Genomic DNA, 24,351 nt, shown 5'->3' with positions numbered 1-24,351 from the left:
AGCGATAAGAGTGAATCCAGGAGAGGGCAGTGTCACAGAGCCCAAGAGAGCTGAGGATCCGTAGGAGAAGGGGATGGTCAACAGTGTCAAAGGCAGCAGAGAGGTCAAGTAAGATGAGTATAGAGTAGTAGCCTTTGTTTTTAGCAGAAAGGAGATAGTTAGTAACCAGGGTGAGGGCAGTTTCAGTTGAGTGTTGGGGACGGAAGCCAGATTGCAGGTGGTCGAGCAATGAGTTGGAGGACAGGAAGTGGGTTAGGTGATCAAAAGCTAGGTTTTCCAGGATTTTTTAAGCTAGCGGGAGCAGTGATATGGGGCGGTAGTTTGCAGGAGAGTTAGGGTCAAGGGAGGGTTTTTTGAGGATAGGGGTGACCTTTGCATGTTTGAAGAAGGCAGAGAATGAGCTGGTAGAAAGGGATAGGTTGAATATATGAGTAGGAGTGAGGATGGGAGACAGAGAAGGTATTACATGTGAAGGAATAGGGGGCAGGTAGTGAGGTGTGAGGAATACAATATGGAAGCCACTTCACTCTCAGTGGTTGGGAGGAGGGTGCAGAAAGTGGCAGAGGGGGTGACTGGGAGCAAAGTTGTGAGATTGCAGGCTTGTATTGGGATGTTTCTTCAGATGGTAAGTGTTTTATTGAAAAAGTAGTCAGCCAGGTCTTGGGCACTGAATGCAGATGAGGGGGAAGGTGCAGGTGGGTAGAGGAGAGATTTGAAAATGGAGAAGAGTGAGTGTATATAAGAGAAGAGAAGTAGGTTTGCTTAGCTAGGTGAAGGGCAGAGGTGTAAGAGTGAAGAATTAACTTATAGTGCATGAAATCAGGTTCAGAGCGAGATTTCCTCCAGGCACGTTCACCAGTGCGGGAGCATTTTTGCAGGTGGTGTGTTTCCTGGGAGTGCTAGGGCTGGAGCTGACAACGTGGGGCTTTGCAAAGTTGGGGCGGAGCGAGAGTGTCAAGTGCAGAGGAGAGGGTATTGTTATAGTGGGTTATAGCAAGGTCAGGGCAGGATATCGTGGAAGTGTGGGGGAAACGTATTTGAATAAGGTTGGAGAGTTGGGGAGGGTCAACAGTGTGCAGATTTCTACAGGTGCGGGGCGAGTGGGAGAAGTAGGTCTAGTCTGTATATGAAGATTAAAGGTGAGTAGATGGTGGTCTGAGATGGGAAATGGGTGACAGGCAACATCAGAGAGAGAGCAGAAATAGGAAAATACCAGATCAATAGTGTCCATCACGGTGGGTAGGGAATAGGGTAGATTGTGAGAGGCCGAAGGAGTTATTGAGTGATAGATGTTTAGAGGCAGCAGGGGCAGATGGGTTGTCAATGGGGATGTTGAAGTCCCCCAGAATTAGAGAAGGTGTATTTGTAGAGAGAATGTAAGGAACCCAGGCAGAAAAGTTGTCAAGGAATTGGGAGGTTGGTGCAGGGGGGCGATAGATAACTGCCACTCTGAGAGAGAGGGGGGAGAACAGGCGAATGCAGTGGACTTCAAAGGAAGAAAAGGAGAAAGATGGAAATGGAGATAGGAGCTGATAGGAGCAGGAGGGGGAAGAGTAATATGCCAACACCGCCACCATGTCTCTCACCTGGCCTAGGTGTGTGGCTACAGTGAAGACCACCGTGTGTGAGAGCAGCAATGGAAGCAGTGTCAGAGAAAGATAGCCAGGTTTCAGTAATTGCTAAAAGGTTGAAAGTGTTGGAAACCAACAGGTCGTGAACAGTTGTAAGTTTGTTACAGACAGAGCGAGCATTCCAGAGGGCACAAGAAAAGAGAGGGGATAAGCGCTGTGGGTTAATGGAGATGAGATTGTTAGTATTGCGTGACCTAGAGTTTTTGCAGTGGGAGACAGAGCAAGAGTGTAAAAGTGTGGTGATTGCTGCAGGGCCAGGGTTAGGAGAGAAGTCACCGGCAGCAAGCAGTAGTAGCAGTGAGAGTGACAGAAGGTGAGAGTGAGACTTGTAGGAGCGCGTATGATTAGACACAGGAGAGTTAGAGGGGGAAGTGCTTCTAAAGAAACAAAGTAGTTCATGAGAGGACAGCATAGGGGATGAGAGAAGGGAGGGTGAGATATGGATAGTGTGGGGGTTGTTGTTTTTAGGGACATGTAGTGAGTTTCAGGAGAAGGGCAGACAGAAAGAACAGAAAAGACATAGAGAGCATTGTGTAAAAGAATAGTTATTACGTTTACCTGTTAGTGGGACTACAGTTTCCACCTCCAGTGAGTAACTCTGCCACTTGGAACAGAGAGCTACTTGGAATCAGAGAGCCACGGCTAAACTGAGCCTGTAGGCTGCTGTATGTAGCAGTCAGTGTAATTTAATATATGCTCCCATCCGTTAGAGCTTGTAATTTTGTAATTTTAAGACTATCGACCAAAGACACAGCTGAAATACCACTTGGGACTTGCAGAGCACTGCTGGTATCACATGTGATTCGTGCGTCTAGCTCTACTGATTGGATCAGATGCTTTTTCTGCACTGGACCAGCAGTGCTCTGTGAGTCCTGAGCAATATTCCTACTGTGTGTTTAACCAGTTTGCGGGGGTTAAACAGACAATATTCTGGGGTTGATAGGCTTACAATTACATGTTCTAGCAGATTACAGCATGTCATTTTTTTTTTACTATAACGGCCCTTTAATTTTTCTATTTTAAAATAGAATTTATGTTACCTTTGTTTGAAAGAACAGATGTCCAAATGTTTGATATTCACTTAAAACTAATGTGATCAAACTAATGTGCTGCAATAGTTAGTTATACTTCTATTATCCAATTAGCTTTGCTCCCATGATTTTCTGTGTGGAAGAGATACCTAAGTAGGCATCTGGATCACTACATGGCAGGAAATAGTGCTCTTGATAATGGATAACATTCTTGCAACACTGCTGCCATATAGTGCACCAGAAATGGTCTGGCTCCTAAGCATTAGTCCCTGATTTTCAACAAACGATTGCAATAGAACAAAGAAAAACTGATTTTTCCTATCCATTTAACAGTCTTGCTTCTCTCCTGTTTCATTTGAGTCCAATATTGTTGGTAAAACTAGTAAAGATATTACACAATAGCGCCCTCTAATGGAGCAAATAATACAACAGAGTAAGCAGTGGCCTAAAGTCTATGCAAGTCATTATAGAAGTGCTTTTCCTACTGGTTCCATCTTCTCAATCTGATCAAACTCACACAGCTGTTATTTAATGGGCTAGCTCCTAAGCTTACATTCCTGCTTTTCTAATAAAGATACCAAGGGAACAAAGAAAAATTGATAACAGGAGTAAATGAGAAAGTTGCTTAAAATTGCATGCTCTATCTGAATCATGAAAGAAAAAAATTGGGTTTTGTGTGCCTTTATAACTGTGGCTCCAGACTGCTGGTTAATATGAACCATTTTTTCTTACTAAACTTCTATAATATATATATATGATCATCACGTTTTCCTCACCTGTCCAGTAGAAGAATTTTCAGTCTTCAGCAAGAGATCATCTTCTTTATCCTCACCATGGAACTTCAAATACAATTTTTTGTATACAAACAATACCAGTATATTGGGTCTAGATCATTGTTTCTCAACGGCGGTCCTCAAGTACAGGCCAAGTTTTCATTATAGCTGAACCAAGTGCACAGGTGAAATAATCAGCTGTTGGATGAGAGCAGGTTAGTAACCATGGTTACTGATCAGCTGATTACTTGACCTGTGCACTGGTTCAGCTATAACGAAAACCCGACCTGTTGGCGGTATTTGAGGACCGCGGTTGAAAAACACTAGTCTAGATAATATATGTAACTGAAATCCTTATAGCAGTGGATTAGCAGATCACAGGTAGTCCCAGGATTAGTTCACTATAAGAGAAGACAAAGTACATCACATCACACAGACCATACACAAGAAACAGTATTAGAAGGAGCAGTTTGCCTGAAATTTAAAAGCAGAAACATTGCAAGTCTGGGTCATATATAATCTAGTAGTCATAGGTGTGCACGTGAAGAATATAGTCCTACATAAACAAATAGCTGCAAGCACTGGAAAGCATTATTTAACTATTGACAAGTTTTTAATATATAACAAGTTTGATTGATATCAAGTTAAGGCGTATGTAGGACAGATACAGAGTCCTCATTCCTATTAGAGTCCAGAGAAGATTATTGTACCCAAGGTAAACAGCGCTGCGGAATCTGTTGGCGCTCTACAAATACCTGATAATAATAAAAAATAATAATAAACAGCTACTGTTCCTTTAAAACTAATATGGGCAACTTCAATATACACATCCGTCTCTCCAGTTTCATTTATTCTGTGGAGCCTTTTTCATTCTGATTTAGTCCAGGCTCTTGTGAAGATTCCCTAGTTTTAAATAAAGTTCTGACCCTTGCATATAACTTAGAAAACTGCTAACACTTAATAAAAACTCAGAATTGCATAAGGTTATTAAAGGGATATGAAGCCCCAAAAAGTATTTCCTGTTTCAGGTAGAGCATACAATTTTAAACAACTTTCTAATTTAAGTCTATCATCAAATTTGCTTTGTTTTCTTGGTATCATTTGTTGAAAAGAATACCTAGCTTGGTTCAGGAGCTGTAATGCCCTACTGAAAGCTAGCTGCTGATTGGTGCTGCACATATATGCCTCTTGTCATTGGTTCACCCAATGTGTTCAGCTAGCTCCCTGTAGTGCAATGATGTTCTTTCAAAAAAGAATACCAAAGGAATTAAGTAAACTTCCTAAATTGTAGGCTCTATCTGAAACATAAAAGAAAAATATTTGGGTTTCTTATCCCTTAAAAGGAACAATAAATACTAAGTACATTTTATTAGCATAGTATTGAGGTTATTCTCCGCCTCCTTTTAATCATGGCTGCCAGTCACCATGTTGAAATTTAGCTTTCACTGCAGTGCTGAGGTATTTGCACATGTGCAGCAACTCTACTTTAGATACCTGCAGTGTAACCTAGGTTTCATAATTGCAGCACCCATAATTAGATGGAGGTGCGTGAAATATACTTAGGGCCAGAGGACGCGTTACACACAAGCGATATTGGGTTTATCGCGGCTGTTTGCGTGCATTGGATGTAGCGCTTGTATTACAAGTTGGAAGTAAACATGATTGCTTGAGCGTAATTAAAGTTAAAGGTATAGTAAACCCCAAATGTTTCTTTTATGATTCAGATAGAACATACCATTTTAAACAACTTTCCAATTTACTTCTATGATCAAATTTGCTTCATTCTCTTGTTATCCATTGCTGAAGGAACAGCATTGCACTACTGACAGCTAGCTGAACACATCTATTTAGCCAATCACAAGAGACAAATGTTTGCAGGCACCAATAAGCAGCAGCTCCCACTAGTGTATGATATGTGCGTATTCTTTTTTAACAACGGATACTAAGAGAACGAAGCACGTTTGAAAATAGAAGTGAATTTAAAAGTGTCTTAAAATGAAATGCTCTATCTGAATCATGCACGTTTAATTTTGACTTTCCTATACCTTTAACATGTGTTGGGATAGTGCGACCTCAGAGTCAGGGCTCTGGTTGACTGTTTTGCAAAACAAAAAAGTGTCACAAAACACATAAAAAAATACATTTAAAAGTACAGTTACACTCATAATAACACTATCCAATAAAACTTATTTTAAAAAAAAAAGCACAAAAAGATATAAGGGCCCAAATATATGAGGTCTCAGGTGTTAGGGAAAAAAAAGGCAAAGGGCTTTAGCATAGAGATACAAACATATACGTCTAAATATATACATACAGTATCTCACAAAAGTGAGTACACCCCTCACATTTTTGTAAATATTTAATTATATCTTTTCATGTGACAACCCTGAAGAAATTACACTTTGCTACAATGTAAAGTAAGTGAGTGTACAGCCTGTATAACAGTGTAAATTTGATGTCCCCTCAAAATAACTCATCACACAGCGATTAATGTCTAAATCATTGGCAGCAAAAGTGAGTACACCCCTAAGTGGAAATGTCCAAATTAGGCCCAATTAGCCATTTTCCGTCCCCGGTGTCATGTGACTCGTAAGTGTTACAAGGTCTCAGGTGTGAATGAGGAGCAGGTGTGTTAAATTTGGTGTTATCGCTGTCTCACACTCTCTCATTCTGGTCACTGAAAGTTCAACATGGCACCTCATGGCAAAGAACTCTCTGAGAATCTGAAAAAAAGAATTGTTGCTCTACATAAAGATGGCCTAGGCTATAAGAAGATTGCCAAGATCCTGAAACTAAGCTGTAGCACGGTGGGCAAGACCATACAGCGGTTTCACAGGACAGGTTCCACTTAGAACAGACCTCGCCATGGTCGACCAAAGAAGTTGAGTCCACGTGCTCAGCGTCATATCTAGAGGTTGTCTTTGGGAAATAGACATTGCTGCAGAGGTTGAAGGTGTGGGGGGTCAGCCTGTCAGTGCTCAGACCATACGCCACACATTGCATCAAATTGGTCTGCATGGCTGTCGTCCCAGAAGGAAGCCTCTTATAAAGATGATGCAGAAGAAAGCACGCAAACAGTTTGCTGAAGACAAGCAGACTAAGGACATGTATTACTGGAACCATGTCCTGTGGTCCGATGAGACCAAGATAAACTTATTTGATTCAGATGGTGTCAAGCATGTGTGGCGGCAACCAGGGGAGGAGTACAAACACAAGTGTGTCTTGTCTACCGTCAAGCATGGTGGTGGGAGTGTCATGTTCTGGGCCTGCATGAGTGCTGCCGGCGCTGGGGAGCTACAGTTCATTGATAAATGTCAACATGTACTGTGACATACTGATGCAGAGCATGATCCCCTCCCTTCGGAGACTGGGCCGCAGGGCAGTATCTTAGGGGTGTACTAACTTTTGTTGCCAACGATTTAGACATTAATGGCTGTGTGTTGAGTTATTTTGTGTGTGTGTGCGTATATATGTATTTACAGACATATATTCACATATAAATAAATATGCAATATTTATATTTAAAAAAGTGTTATAGTGTGTATTTACTGTAAATATTTCACATTACAATGTTCTGTATATATCAGAATGTTATATGTATTTTTAAATAGATATTTCTATATATAGCTGTATGTGTGTTTGTATATATATATATATATATATATATACACATATATATATATATACCTATATATAATCATCTATATATATAGGTATAGATACTGTATATATTGTACCAAATAACCATCAGATATATGTAGAAAAATATATTGATGAATAAATAGAACATATTCCTCTATGTGAAGAACATTGAAATGTGAAATATTCATATTTTCATGTCGGGTTAGCGCACTTGAGAATATGTGATTGGGTTTGCACACAAGTGTTTTTTCCACTTTTTTTGTCCATTGACTTCAATTGGTAAATACGTTAACGTAGTCACGATATACTAAATTTGTCTTTTTGCACGTGTTGGATCAGCGTGCAAGCAGAAACTTTTTACTTTCAACTTGTAATACGAGCACTACCCGACAAACCCAAAAATCTTACTTCTAGCAGAGTTAGTGCTTAAGCAGGACTTCAAAATATCGCTCCACTTGTAATCTGGCCCTTAGAGTTTAATGTCATTTAAAAAGGACAGACTACAGCCAAGATCTGAAAGGTCTCTGAGGTTTACATATTGGAGAATGATTCATTTGTAGTAAAATAAAATAAAACATATAAACTATAGTTAAGAGTTTCTAAATGCATTAGATTTACCAGTGGATCTATATTTAATTTTTTTGTTGACTTTGATGTCACCTATTTGACCTATTTTGATTTATTCCCAGCCATCTTTCTTTCCTGCTCTCTCCAGTAACAACTAAATATCTCTTCTTGTGTTACAAGCCCTACGCCTTTCCTGTCATTCTACCATTTCCCTTGTCCATCAACCAGCATAATATACCTTGTCTCACCAGTTCACAAGAGTATCAAAGGTCTCTCAATTTAGACCTGACTCAACATCAGTAATGGCATTGCTAAACAAAGGGCTCACAGTTTAAAGGGCCATAATACCCAAATGTTTAAACACTTGAAAGTGATGCAGCATAGCTGTAAAAAGCTGACTAGAAAATATCACCTGAACATCTCTATGTAAAAAAGAAAGATATTTTACCTCAACAGTTCCTCAGTAGCCACCTACCATTGTAAAGGATTTCTAAGCAGCATTTTAGTGTGTCTGTCCTGGGACAGCTGAAAGGATGAGCCTCGTGAACTCTCCTATTATTTCACCAATCAGGTAAAGGAAGCTTACTATGAAATCTCATGAGAGTTAAGTCAAATCTCATGAGATCACAGTAAGAGTTCATGACCTCAGCACTGCTGATGCTGATTGGCTGCTGTTCATTTCTTTATTTTTTTTTATTTTTACCTACAGCTGGGAGCAGTTGAGTATAACTTTTTACACAGAACTTACTCTGCTGAGCTGAGGAGATTGTGGAGTAAAATATCTTTTTTACATAGAAATGCTCAGGTGATATTTTCCTGTCAGCTTTTTACAGTTATACTGCATCAGTTTCAAGTGATTTAGCATATGAGTATTATGTCCCTTTAAGGATTCTGTTTGGATTTGTATTTAAAATTAGTGGTGGCAGGGTTCCAAGATGGCCGCCACAGTGTTGCTATAGAGCAAAGCCTACACCATATTTGTACAGGAAGTACAGATGCTCTGGTGCTGACTAACAGAAATAGAAGAGCGGCTTTCAGTCACAAAGGATTATTTCCTCTTGCTCCTGACTGACTACTGGCTTTGCTTCTCCTAATTGCAAACAACAATAAAAGGCACAGTTAACTTGGGGTGGGGTTGGAGGGGTTGCCAAGTTAGGTCAAGTTAAACACCTGGTATCTCACTTCCTTCTCCACTGTACTTTCTTTTCATATTTCTCCTTTTTTACATTTTTATATCATTCTTCCTACTCAGACTTGTATATATCTGTGATTTTGTCTATAAGAAAACTAGTAACAAAGAACTATTTGCCTGCAATATTAGAGTTGGACAGAGCAATGTTAGCACTTGCATAAATACAACTGTATATAACGGTGAATTAATTTAAGGCAACAAAGTTTTTTTTTTTTTAAAAAAAAGCTTTATTGATGTAAAAGAACAATAACAATTAGGATGCATAAATTCAGTTACAGACATTCTGGTTTTTCTTGTGATGTAAGTGTTTTAACAAAGAGAACTGAGATATTTTTCACATCATATATAGGTCCACAACCAATAGGTTTCATCGCCATAAAAGTCTGTTAATACCAAATACTGAGGTTGTGAGCTATAATATTACAGGGTTTTACCTTTTTCTTTAATACCCTTAGAGTGAGCATGAATTAAGAACTAAGTAAGATGAGAGAGGAAGTTATAAAGTTTATTAGTAAGAGAATAGGGGGGGGGGGAATAGAACAAGGAGGGAAGGGGAAAGAGGACTAGAGAGAGGGAAAAAAAAGGGGAGGGGAAGGAGGCCATTTTTGTGAAATATGTGTGTTATTTAGCACATAGCAGAGTTATTACAATGATAGACATGGGTCAGAAGTAAGAATCGTAACTTTGAGTTAAATGGTGTTATTCCATATTGCTAATATGGTTTCATGAACCTCTAGTTTGTGAATTTTCAGGTAATGATATCTTTCCATAAGGAGTATTTCATTAACCTGGGATTCATCAATTGTAGGGAGATTTTACGTTTTCCATTTTTTAGGAATTCATTTTTTAGCTCCTGTAAGCATTATTAATAATAAGGCCAGATGTGCCTCATTTTGTAGTTTAGGTAGGGAAAGGAAAAGTAGTATTTCCGGAATATTTGGGATAGGATTGTTTAGGATCTCAGATTATTTCTAGAACTCCCGACAGACATTTTTCAGTTTGGGGCAGTGCCACCATATGTGAAGAGCTAAGTGATGGGTACATTTTATGCAATCTTGATGGTGTGAGATACCATCTGCTTAATAATTTGATGTGGGATTCTTGGATATTAGCTGATACAGAGGATTGTTTTACTAGTCTAAAATCTTTTAACCATGATTTACACTCAATATCTATTTCAAAATCCCTTTTCCATTGAACTGTGTAAGTTGGTAATGTTTCTGCCTCATGTATAAGTGTAACCTTGTATATATTGTATAAATTAGTTTTCTGCTGAGCTAAACAATATGCAGCTTTAGAAACAAACATAGGTTACACAATTTGTGTTTTGTAAACATTTTATACAAAAACAAGGGCTTTTATAGCAAAACAAACAATGAATGTTTAATGCAAAGGTTTCATTTTATTACGCATGATTAACCACTGTATATAACAATCTCAAGTGAGCTCCATAATTGTACAGTTTTAAAGAGACTTGAAACCTTTTTTTTTTATTCTTTTATAATTTTGAAAGAGCATCTGATTTTAAACAACTTTCCAATTTGGTTCTTTTATCTAATTTGTTTTGTTCTTTTGATATCTTTTTTTTAAAAGCATACCTAGGTAGCTTAAGGATCAGCAAAGCATTACTGGAGGCTAGCTTCTGATTGGCGGCTGCACATACTGTATATGCCTCTTGTTATTGTCTTCCCTGAGGTGTTCAGCTAGCTCCCAGTAGTGCATTGCTGCTCCTTTAACAAAGGATACCAAGTGAATAAAGCACATTTGATTACGTGGTAAGCTGTTTAAAATTGTGTGATTTATCTGAATCCTTTCATAACCCTTTTAATTACTAGTACAGTATTCCATTAGTCCATCATCATTGCATTGAGGAACATAGTTGTTAAAAGAAGAGAGAGAATTATCACAAATGAAACCTATAGACTGAGATGCTGTAACAGTTGTAAAATTTACTGCCAGGAAGCACCAACAAAAGCCTTTCTAGATGGTTATAAAATGCACAGTACATGAGGCAACTACATGTCTAATAATATATTGTTTCCTTTTTTAGACGGGCCCCGATACCAGCTCCAGGTAACAAACAAATTGATGTGAAGATGTAGTCAAACTGTCCAGACTGAATTTGTTTTCTCATTAGATAAACACTGTCCCTGCTTTATGGGGTTTTATCCATAGGGGCCAATTTATTAATGTGCGAGCGGACATAATACGATGTAGCGTATCATGTCCACCGCACACCAGCTGTCGGCATTTATTATTGCACAAGCAGTTCTTGTGAACTGCTTGTGCAATGCCCCCCCCCTGCAGATTTGCGGCCAATCAGCCACTAGTAGGGGGTGTCGATCAGCCCGATCGTATAGGATTGGGCAGATTGATGTCCGCGGCCTCAGAGCAGGCGGACAAGTTTGGAGCTTGATAATTTGCCCCAAAGTATATCACCGGCTGCCCGGCCCTCTTTATATCTTACTACATATATGTTATTAATGACATAACAGACAGGGTACTACTCACCATACTAGTGGTTTATTTCCCGTGTCTGTAGCTCTCTTCAGATCCCTTTCCATATTTTAACCCTTTACTGGAGCAGATTGGTGGGATCAGTGATTTTTGCATCTGTGAGAATAGTCGTGAACACAGATCACTGATGTTGCCGGCTTTTTGCACAGATGTATCCTGCACTTCAGGGTAGCACACACAATACAGAGCTTAAGGCTTTACAGTTTTATAAATAATTTAAAAGTTATATATATACAATGCACCTGCTGAAAAACTGTAAAACTCTTGCTCTATGCACACTAACCTGAAGTACACAATACAGACATGAGAAAGCCAGCAATGTCACTGATTTGGGAATGAACGACTCTTGTGTCACAGAGTACAAGAATATGTGGGCTTCAGCATGGCAGTGCTTAGTATGAAGATGTGGAACTGAGTTTATTCGTTAGTCAATATGATCTTAGGGTGGCAGTCATCATTTCTGAGCGAAACTGTCAAGTTTTAATATGATTATGATAAAAGAGGTGGTATTTGGTGGCTTAACTAATGATCTATAGAAAAAAAAACTCTATATAGTAAAACTATTTATACTTACGGTTTTTGTGATTTGGAATGTTGTCCGACTTTACAAACCTGATGAAAAGCCATTCAAACAGGCCCATTTATCAAAGGGCTTGCGGACCTGATCCGACACTGCGGATCAGGTCCGCAAGACCTCGCTAAATGCGGAGAGCAATACGCTCTCCGCATTTAACATTGCACCAGCAGCTCACAAGAGCTGCTGGTGCAACGCCGCCCCCTGCTGACTCGCGGCCAATCGGCCGCCAGCAGGGAGCTGTCAATCAACCCGATCGTATTCGATCGTGTTGATGTCCGGCGATTCCTGTCCGCCTGTTCAGAGCAGGCGGACAGGGTTATGGAGCAGCGGTCTTTAGACCGCTGCTTCATAACTTGTGTTTCTGGCGAGTCTGAAGACTCGCCAGAAACACGGCCCTTCAAGCTCCGTACGGAGCTTGATAAATGGGCCTGAAAGAGTCTTTCTAACAGACTGAAATTAGGTCTTTGGGTGGTAAACTTGTAGCAGGAGCCAGAAAACCTAGACATTTAATTAACAATGTAGCAGATAGATGTTTATATAGACAAAGTTACTGTATAGATTTTTCTGTATGAAGTATAGATTTACAACTGGATAACATCATGGTATTAGCCCACACAAGGCCTTTATTAAAGTTACATGTAACAATATACAAATCTCTGAGGAGCTGTGGACCAATAGTGACCTGGGAGAAAGGAATTGTCTAGAACTCTGGATTCTAGCATAGATGACTATTACAAGAAATATAATTAGTATAGGGTTGAAATGTTCTCTAAAAGACACACTGACAAAGAACCTTTGCTGAATACTTGTTGTTCTTTCACACACACTATAAACAGATATAATCCTTTAAATACCCTAAAAAAGCAATCTTAATATAATAAATAATATTAATAAATACTAGAATTGTGTGCGCCACTTAAAAAAATCTATATTAAGAATATTAAGAATCAAACAAGAATAAGAGGTTAAAATCAATATTTATCTAATACATATTAAAATCACAACTCATAAAAAAGTAAGAAATATCCATATATTTTAAAAAAACAAATCTCCAATTGGAATCCCTTCAAAAATGTACCCGTGAATATTTTAAAAAAAAAGATGAAAGGATTGTGTCCGTTGGTGAAAAAGTAAAACTATTGTCCAAGGTTAATCTATGAGTACAATTCTCTAATAATGCACCTTGCATGTGATGTGGTCGAAAAATATGATCAAAATATTTTCTTTTCTTATCACAAAGTTCTTTAAAGGGACACAAAACCCAAATTTTTTTCTTTTTTTCTTTCTTGATTCAGATAGAGATTACAATTTTGAACAACATTCCAATTTACTTCTATTATCTAATTTGATTCATTCTTTAGATATCCTTTGTTGAAAAAATTGCAATGCACATGGGTGAGCCAATCACACGAGACATCTATGTGCAGCCACCAATCAGCAGCTACTGTGCCTATTTAGATATTCTTTTCAACAAAAGATACCAAGAGAATGAAGCAAATTAGATAACAGAAGTAAATTGGAAAGTTGTTTAAAATTGCATGCTCTTTCTAAATCTTGAAAGAAAAAAATCTGGATTTTATGTCCCTTTAAATGCAGTTCTTTAAACCTCCATATAAATAAGGTTAGTAAACATTTAGTACTCATATGCATCTTGTTAAACTCAACCCTGTTCTAACTGCAGTGGATTCAATGTAAGCGACTTTAGTAAAACTGCCAAGCTTCACGCTTTAGCTTATTGTTCCGCCATATGAACAGGAGAACGCTTCTAGGTAGTCCTAGTGAGTGTCCTGAAGCTCATGTGGTTGGTAGCTCCAACAAGCAGGCAAGATATCCATTGTTGACCCAAAATAAAACAAAATAAAGCAAAAGTCAGGCATGTGACATAAAATAAACAGAATCCCAAACATAACTCATAAATAGAACCCCAGACACAAATGACCTTTTTGATGACACATTTTCAGTTGATGACAAACCTTAAAGTAATGATAAATCCTAGCATTTCAAAAACGCTAGGATTTACCATCTTATAAATAAAGGCTACCTTCATGAGTAAAAAAAAGTGTGTAAACCTTTCTTCTGCCGCTGGTTTACTGCTAAACTAAGCACCTCTGTCTGCCCATGGCAAAGTAAATTTTTTTCAATGAGGTGGCGTTTCCACCTATTAGCCAATAGCCGTGCTGGCCTATGACACAGTACTCTATGGCTAGCACGGCTAATGGCACCTCATTGAACAAAATGATCTTTGCCGTGGGGACCAGAGGCACTTAGTTTAGCAGTAAAGCTTTGGCAGAAGAAAAGTACTTTTTACGCATTTTGTTAAATCTCATGAATGAAGGTAGCTTTTATTTATAGCGATGGTAAATCCTAGGGTTTTTGGAACGCTAGGATTTACCATCACTTTAACATCTAGACCATGTAAATTCATCTTGTAAGTTTTGACTTTCTAGGATGGGCAGATGTTGCTGTACATATACAAACATCTCTACTTCTTTTTATTTTTGTATGAACTCATTTTAGTTTTGTTTTTTCTTTGTTTCAGTGGAAGGTGATTACGCTACGGTTGGTGATTACAATGTATACCAGTAGCAAACAACGTAAGTGTTCAGCTTTGCAACAAAGTGTTGGCTTCGAGTTTTGCCTTTTAGATAAAAGAAAGATGGAAGATAAAAATAAATGTTTATCATTTTAATCAAATTGACTTCTATCATAGAATATACCTACGTATTAATTAATGTAATATATTTTTTATATTCTACTACATCTTGTTAAACCATTTTGAATTCTGCTGTGCATTTCAAGAAATACTAGAAAAAATTTTACTATCTATTTTTGTATACGAAAATGCTTCTGTGGAAAATTAAACCTGTTTTTATTGTGATAGCATTTAGGCCTATATTACAAGTGGAGTGCTATTAATAGTGCAGGGTCCGCTGTCCATATCGTGACCTTGGACTAGAATAAAAGTATAACAAATCACATGTGTGATATATTAAAATAAAATATTTCACATACATATATGTTCTATATTTATAATAAATGGTTTAACAGTGATTCAAAGAGATATAGTATATGATGAGGTGTTGGACTGGGTAGTGCTCAAAGGTGTGTATATATGTTATGTGTGTGTGTGTGTGTGTTTGTGTGGATTTGTATGTGTGTAGATATACAGTATGTATATGTACATATGTATATGTACACATACATATGTACACAAATACATATAAATACATACACATACATATGTACACACATACACATAAATGTATACATACATATGTACACACATACATATAAATACATACACATACATGTGTACACACATACATATAAATACATACACATACATATGTACACACATACATATAAATACATACACATACATATGTACACACATACATATAAATACATACACATACATATATACAGACATACATATTAATACATACACATACATATGTACACACATACACATAAATGTATACATACATATGTATACACATAAATATATACATAGATACATACAGATCCACACACTTTTGCTCGAGTGATAACATTTTACTTTAGTAGTGCATTGTTGCTCCTTCAACAAAGGATACCAAGAGAATGAACCGTAAATGGAAAATTGTTTAAAATTGCATGCTCTGAAGAAAAGTTTAATTTTGACTATACTGTCCCTTTAGGGGTACCACAATGGTCCCGAACATATCCACACAGACAACCTCACCTGCCATAGGTGATGACCTCTCTCTATAACTCTGAATGCCATTAGTTTGATAAAGTTATGATATGTTCCTTTTCCATGTCTAACATTTCACTGTTTTTGTACTATTTTTTTAGATGATCACAAGTCGATACTATGGAACTCTATCCATGTCACTATCATGAACACAGAGACCTTGTTTTGTAAATTGAATATTGGAGCTGTTTTACAAACCAAGCTAAACTCAAAACAACCGTGTTCTTAAAATGAACTGTGTTATTTAATGACTATTTCTGCCACAGCTATTTACACTGGATGCAAATCCTCATGAACTATGTATTAACCTGGAATTAGCAAAACAGCCACTTGTTCGAACATACAGCACACACTGAGAATTGAAATAAAATAAGATCTATTTAAGCACTATTTGGATTTTCCTACATACAAATTTCCACAAGTGCCTGTATATAATGTACTTTTTTGGTTATTAATTATTATGATTATATGTAATCTGTGTATTTCTGACAGGTTGCAACAATGATATTTAAAACTGTAAAAAATATTTTGTGTCTAGATGTTGTAATAATGTTTTTAAGAAATAAACATAGGATATTTTAAAATAATTTTTAATCATCTTTAATTTTTATTGTAATCACGTTATTTTAAATAAAGCTACTGACTAATATATCACCAATTTGGTGCAGTGGTGAGGGATGACCCTGTAAAAGTTTTTTCCGTTTTATCTATGGGTTCGAACCCAGGCAGAAATTTTATAATTTTAGAGTTATATTTTATATTATAGTAAGACCATTTTTAAATTATGTTAAATATGTTAAAAATATTCTGTATGTTTTAAAAAAATTGAGGTGTTAGGAATTTGATATATACTAACAGCAGTTAAGAAGCAGCGGTCTTAAGGCATATACGTATACGATCTGCTTATGCAATGCTAAATGTTGATAGCGTATGCTATCGGCTTGACCCGTATGACTCATAGTGACAAAAGAAATGGTTGAACCAATCATCTTACATTTGGACATTTAAAAACTGGAGAATAATGAAGATACTTCATCCTTGAGAAATGCGACTTACATGTGGCGAAACGATTGTCGGATATTTGCTTGGACTATGGATACAATTTCACTATAAGCGGCGGATTTGAGTAAGCAACACAGTTTAACCTGATTCTCCTACCGGATTGCACGGTGTCTGAGGCTCTCTTCTCAGAGGTTGTTTTACATATATGCCGAATCCTGTGAATTTCTGTCTGTAATTTGTTCACCTATATTTTTAATAAATATTTTATATATTATCTCCGGAGTTCCAGTATCTCTGTAGTAGCCGAGGGGTTTGGTACTTACACACCTATAACACTGAGAGCTAAGGCATAGCTCTTTAAACCTCTTTTGTGAAATGTGTGTAACCTGCTAAACAGACTTCACTATTATCCATTTTTTCCTTTGAAGAGATATTTATGACCTGTGCAGATTCCATTTCCACCTACCTGGAAAATTATTTACACCTGGATAAGTCCATCCATCTGAATAAGTGGTTCCACTCTTTCACTTTGGATCCTTTCTTGTTGATTACTTGGTTTTATTCAATTACTTTTGTATTCTAGTATTTATCACCATTTGTGTGTACCTGCATTATTTGTACTTGCAAAACATGCTTGCTGGGTATTAGGCAGGACAGAAATTGATATATGTATTTAATAGACATATCTGTGATATCTCACACTTTTAATGAGATATTCAGACCACAACATCTAGAATCTTATTCTTAATTATTTTTTATTTCATACTTACATTTTTGTGATAGTAATTTACAGTACTTTTGTGTTTTTAAACTGGCACCCTTGTAGTCGTGATCTGAATTTGACCATTTGCCATTCCAAACAATTGTGTTTTTAATAATCATTATTTACTGTCCGCCAGACCTTGCTGAAAGCGGAGAGCAATACGCTATCCGTATTCAGCATTCCACCAGCAGCTCTTGTGAGCTGCTGATGCAACGCCGTCTCCTGCAGATTCGCGACCAATCGGCCGCCAGCAGGGAGGTGTCAATCAACCCGATCGTACTCGATCAGGCTGATTTTCGGCGATATCTGAGCTCAGAGCAGGCAGACAGGGTTATGGAGCAGCAGTCTCGCCAGAAACACGGGCCCTCAAGCTCCACCCGGAGCTTGATAAATGGGCCCCCTAGTCTAACTTTATACAATTCATTAAAAAATGTGCTCAAAATTATACATAGACACTAAATTCTATGCTAAACCCCATTTGCAATATTTATACAATGGTCTAAAAATTGGGAAAAAAATAAAAGTTTATGAGTGTGTGAGTGTGGGTACACTAGATGGGTATGTGTGTAGTAAAATCTTTATTAATAAAGAGTGAACTGTGCCTGTAAAACAAACGTTAGAATGGTTCACTGAAGTTCTTTGTTGTCATCTTTTTGCATCTGGTCCTTGCTTTTTGAACCACTTTGTTTTTTCGGGACCCTTAAAGGAATGAAAAAAGATTAAAACCAGGCAAATATTTTACTTCACACTACAACACTCCATCTGCAGTAGGAACCACATTCACAGTTATTAACTTCAAGTTGGGATGTGCCTCTATCATTGCATCATCCCACTCGCCCCCTTATACTTATGTTGCTTGCCCTATATGATTATTTACCCCTTTATGCCATATATTATTTTGGCCTAATTCCTCATTTTACATCTCCATTGTGATTCATGTTATACTTATTTAATTTATCCAACTCCACCATCATAGATTCTTGGTTAGATCAATCCTGATGACACCTGAAAAACAACAATCTATAATATGTGTTATTGGGGAAAGCTGGAATGAAAGGTGAGAAGCCTTCTGTCTTCAGCCGCTTTGCACTGTCGGATCAGGTCCACCAGACCTTTGATAAATATCCCCCTAGGAATTGAAAGTCCTAGGAAAGTACAGAAGAGCTCATATTGCCTAGGGAATGATATTCCAAAGGGTGGGAGAATTTTCCCTGTAAGGTTTTTGTTCCCACTGTGTGACACTAGTGGGTATAATTATAAAACGGGGCAACATAGGAGAAGGAAAAGTAAGGGAATGTGGTGACATAGCTTGCAGTTTTGTCCCTGGAGGAATTACATGGCTGGTTTTGGAGTCGTCCCCCCCCCCCCACACTCTCATTGGCCTTGGCTGGCATGTGATAGGCCAAACCCCTTTGGTTTGAGAATAAAATTTGGAAACACTTTCTTTCTTTCTCTCTTCCCTCTTCCATCTCCTGATGAAAATGGCTGAAATTGGACAATGCAAGAAATCACACATTAAAGAATTTGGCTAAGTATATTCCTGGAATTATTTTAGCAGTGTTGCACAAATTAGGGTTGTGGTAGAGTTGCCCTGTATTAATTATTTTGACTGTTGCTGTAAAACAGATGTGTATATTTATACCTGTAAATATTTATCTTACTATTAACATATATTGATTCCTAATAATTTATTTAGAAACAATGGAGACCTTATTACAGTGTTTATTTCACTTAACTGAATTGTAATGGTTAAGTGGGTTTTTACATAGAATTATATATTTAGTGATTTCAATTTAAAAATCTGGATATACATTTTTAATAACCACAGGCGGCTCTTTTGAAAAATTAATTTTAGGCAGTAGAACCTGTAAAGATCTCCTGTTATAGAATGCACAGAACTCATTAAGGCACCATTGTTCGACTTCAAGAACTTTTTATTAACTGAAGATAACACACCCATTTCACTGTTATACCTCATGCTTGTCCCTAGTGTTAGAAAATATGAACTGCAACAAATATAAACAGCAACAACTGGAACAAACCATTATGATATATTCATTACATCTCCCTTCTTAAAAATAAATGAAAAATAAAACAATATATATTAGATATAAAGGAATATACATTTAAAAAAAAAAACAAGCACAAAAACAAACAAATAAGCAAACAAAGCACACAGTTATGTAGTGTAATAATCTTCCCAATACTTTGGCTTGATTCTCCGTCCATATCTTGAGAATCTACTGGGTGGCTCAACTTGTGCTGTTTCTGTTGTGCTAGGAAGAATCACATTGGAGCTGTGATCAGAGAGTTGTGCGGTTGGTGTTGTACTCAGTAATTGTCCCTCCTGTATGTCCACATGTGAAGCATCAGTTGAGCGTAGAGTCTCATTTATATCACTATGTGACATCCTTGGTGGTACATGAAGCACTGCATCTGGAATATTTGTAACTCCTGTATTTGAACCTCTGTTATGATGCAGATGTACTCTGTTGCGCCGGTAATCTTTGCCATTCTTGGTGCGGACAATGTATGAGTGTGGTGCACTTGTTACTTTGGTTACCACTGCAGGTTTCCACCTTCCTTCTAAATTTTGCATCCTTACCCTATCGCCAAGCTCAAAAGGTTTAAGAAATTTAGACCCACGATCATAGTACTGTTTTTGCCTGTTTTTTAATGTTTCCACTCGCTGTTTAACCATTTCAGGATTCTGTACTTTGGAGGCAAGTTGTGTAGGTGTTGAAGGCAAAACTGATTTCAAACGTCTACTCATTAGTAATTGTGAAGGTGATGCAATTCCATCTATTGGGGTGTTACGGTAGTTTAGAATACACAGGTATGGATCTTGATTAGTTTGGGCTGCTTTTTCCAAAATGTTCTTTGCAATTTGTACATATTTTTCAGCTAAGCCATTTGATTGTGGGTAATGTGGGCTGGACAATGTGTGTTTGAAACCCCATTCTTTTGCAAAGTTTGCGAATTCCATTGAGGAGTACTGAGGACCATTATCTGATATTAACTCATCACATATGCCATGTCTTGCCAAGACAGATTTAATGACATTTATCACTGCACTAGACTTAGTGTCTCTTAGTTGAACTATTTCAAAGTAACGACTGTAGTAGTCTACCATTATAAGATAGTTGTTATGGTTCCATGTAAATAGGTCTGATGCAATTCTTTGCCAAGCTCTCTCTTGCTGTACTCTTGTTACCATTGGCTCCTTTTGGTTTGCTCTTTAATTTTCTTTACATGTTGCACAATTATTGACCATATCTTCAATCTGTGAATTCATTCCAGGCAAATATAAGAGATCCCTAGCAAGTCTTTTACACAAGGCTATTCCAAAATGCCCTATATGCAGTTTTCTTATTATTTCTTTCCTGAGCTCTGGGGGAACCACAATTCTCTCCCCTTTAAAAACAATCCCATCAATTATTAACAGTTCTTTTCTTACATTCCAGTAAGGTTTTAAGTCAACATTCATTTTGGCTTTTGAGTTTGGCCATCCTTGCCTTATTATTGTAACCAAATTGGCCATAGTTGCATCCCTTTCTGTTGCTAGCTGTATTTCTTTAAGTTTCTCATCAGTAGCAGGTAATTGTGAAAGTACAAAGTGCACATGCTCTTCCAAGTCCCTTTCCTCTCTTTCATCTTGTACAGGCTTAAATGTCCTTGAAAGCATATCAGCTACTGGAATTCTATTGCCAGGTACATATACTACATGCATATAATATTTTTGTATTCTTAGAATCATTCTTTGCAGCCTTGGTGGAGCGGACACAAGTGGTTTTTCCATGATGCTCATAAGTGGTTTATGATCAGTCTCAACTGTGACTTTCTGCCCATAGATGTATTGATGAAACTTTTCACAACCAATTACAATGGCCAACATTTCTTTTTCTATTTGGGCATAGTTGCGTTGCGTAGGAGTCATTGATCTGGAAGCATATGCAACAGGCCTGCCTTCCTGCATTAGGACTGCTCTTAAACCAAACTGAGAGGCATCAACCTGTATTGTTACCTCCTTCTTGGGGTCAAAATATTGTAATCCAGTTTCCGATGAACGCACAATAAGACCTTTGACATCTTTAAAAACATTATTTATTGAGTCATTCCAGCTCCATAGTGCATCCTTTTGGAGTAGTTCTCTTAGTGGAGCTGTAGCTTCTGCTAGTCCAGGAACAAACCTTGACAGATAATTAAACATACCCAGAATGGTTTCTAATTCCTTCTTAGAGGTAGGAGGATCCAGATATTGTATTGCTGCTATTTTCTCTGGGTCTGCTTTTAGCCCATCTTGTGACAGAATATGACCAAAATATTTCACTTGGGTAACACCGATTTGCATTTTACCTGGGTTTAACTTCATGTTTCTCTCTCGACACCGTTCCAATAGTGCACACAGATTTTGATCATGTTCTTTCCGTGTAGATCCATATACCAGAAGATCATCTATGATTACATCTACACCATGAAGGCCTTCAATGGTTTCATGTGCTTTTTTCTGAAATATTTCTTGTGATGAGGCAATACCAAAGGAAACTCTAGTAAAGCACCATCTTCCAAATGGTGAATTAAAAGTGGTGAGCCTGCTGCTCTGTTCATCTAATTTGAGCTGCCAATATCCTGACTGAGCATCTAATACACTGAAGAATTTTGCATGTACTAACTTGTGTGTGATGTCATCTAGAGTTGGTAAACTGTAGTGTTCTCGCATGATTTCTCTGTTTAAATCTCTTGGATCAATGCATATTCTTAAAGCACCTGAGTTTTTCTTTTCTACTGCAACCATTGAACTCACCCACTCAGTGGGCTCATCTACTTTTTCCAGCACTTCTAAATTTACCATGCGATCCAGTTCCTCTTTGAGTTTGTCTTTTATGGCAATTGGAATCCTTCTTGGTGAATGAATTACTGGATATGCATCTGGTTTTAGTTTAATGCTGCATTCACCAGGCAAACAACCTAGCCCTTGAAACACATCTGAAAATAGTTCCTCAACTTGTTGCTTAGATAAACCTTTGTTTTACTGATCAACAGTCATGATTATTTTTTATAAGATTTAGCTGTTTGCAGGCACTTAACCCTAAAACAGGCTTTGCTGGGGTGTCTATAACATAAAACTCCAAATTAAGTTTTTTGTTTTGTAACATGCATTGATATGAGCACTTTCCCAGTACATGTAGCCGGTGTCCTCCATAACCAACAAGTTTTGTCAGACCAGACTTTTCAAGCTCACATATGTTTGCCAGTTTTTCATAATATGTGCTAGCAGGAATGCAATTTACTTGTGCAACTGTATCAATCTTGAATTTAATTGGTATGTTTAGTGTGCTCACAAGAATCTCAACATATACTTCATCTTGTTCTACATTTGTTTTATCCACCATAGCTAGAAATATTGTACTTTGATCAATGTCACTATCAGTTTCATTTTCAGCTCCACTTGATTCACTGACTTCCTATACTTTATAGTGTTGTTTCTGCACACCCTGGCAAAATGGTTGTTTTTCTGACATTTGTAACATATTTTTCCCTGTGCTGGACACTGTGTATTCTTAGTGTGTTTTGTACCAAATTTAGTACAGCATCTGTAAAGAGTTTGCTCAGTACAATCCTGCAGGTTATTTGCTTTTCTGCTATGAATCAGATTACTTTCACTTTTCCTTTGCACCATGTGTAAGACTTCTGTATCACTATGAATTAACTGCATGTGAGCTCTGGATGTTTCATATGCTTTAGCTATTTTTACTGCAGATTTTTCCTGAACTTCTCTAGAATTTGAACCCATCACAATTCTATCTTTTATCATATCATCACAGTCCTGAAAGGCACAGTCTTTAGCTATGAGATGTAGCTGTGTGACCCACTCATCTATAGATTCTGTTTTACCCTGATGTCTTTCATAAAACACTTTTCTCTGTACAGTTATGTTTTTCTTAGGATTACAGTATGCCTCAAATTTCTCACATAACACATTGGGATCCTTTTTACCTTCAGCAGATATAGCTCCATTTGCACTCCATGATCTGCAAATATATCTGCCTTTCTGTCCAATGCAAATGAGAAACTGTGCAGCCTTCTGCTCCTGTGTCCACTTGTCAGCATCAGGGCCAGCAAATAATAATTCCACGAGCTCTCTCCATCTTGTCCAGTGCTCACATACATTGCCTTTATCAAAGTCCATAGGAGGCACTTGCTGTCTGCTTGCAGCCATGACAATCAAACTGAAATAAATCTGTTTACTTCTGACACCATAGAAAGATCTCCTGTTATAGAATGCACAGAACTCATGAAGGCACCTGTTACGGTTACTCTCGCTGAGAGATGGACCGCTTAGTAGCCTGGATCCCTATTGCTAAAGAGGGGAGAAGCTGCTTTCCATAGTATTCTATATGAGTCTCGCAAATATAGAATAATCTCCCTTAGCTGCAGTACAGCTAGGATACCCTTCTGCCCACAGAAACGAGTCAACGCTGCGATTGAGGGTCAAACAAGAACTCTGGACTGGGATGCCCAGCCTGCTTTTTATTAAGGTTACATGCACACAGGGCACTCCCAGGGGGAGAGGGGGGGGAAGCACAAAATCCCCCATCACACATTTAGATAGAGAGCACTGTCCTTTGACAGGCCACAATAGGATTACAGTACTTAAGATAACAAGTTTACAAGTGCATCTTATCAATTAGCAGTCTAGCTCCAGAGTTGATTAGACAATGGGATTGGTTATCACTAAACTTAGAGCTGAGGCCAGCAAACGTGTATTTAGGCAATAGTTTCTAAAAGTTAACTCTTTATGAAATGATACTTTTTACGGTTTTCTTGGAGCCCTTCTTAGGCGCTGGCTTGCTGGTTCAGGCATTGCTGCTGGGAAATAAGCTCTTCACAACAAAATAACTAATGCTTCTGTAACAGTG

General features: G+C 37.7%; 1 protein-coding gene across 1 annotated transcript in view; it reads left to right on the top strand.

The window, feature by feature from the left end:
* The window catches only part of PSTPIP2 (proline-serine-threonine phosphatase interacting protein 2), a 535,836-nt gene extending 518,894 nt beyond the window's left edge, over window positions 1–16,942 (top strand). Inside the window, exons 13-15 of the mRNA XM_053701065.1 lie at window positions 10,887–10,909; window positions 14,470–14,524; window positions 15,768–16,942. Of these exons, the coding sequence (XP_053557040.1) occupies window positions 10,887–10,909; window positions 14,470–14,516 (70 nt within the window). The 3' untranslated portion in view covers window positions 14,517–14,524; window positions 15,768–16,942. The remainder of the gene's footprint in view (window positions 1–10,886; window positions 10,910–14,469; window positions 14,525–15,767) is intronic.
* Window positions 16,943–24,351: the final 7,409 nt, after the last annotated feature.

The sequence above is a fragment of the Bombina bombina genome, chromosome 2 (genome assembly GCF_027579735.1).
Source record: "Bombina bombina isolate aBomBom1 chromosome 2, aBomBom1.pri, whole genome shotgun sequence".
NCBI lineage: Eukaryota > Metazoa > Chordata > Amphibia > Anura > Bombinatoridae > Bombina > Bombina bombina.
The sequence above is the reverse complement of the archived record's forward strand: the minus strand, read 5'-3'. Positions and strand labels throughout refer to the sequence as shown.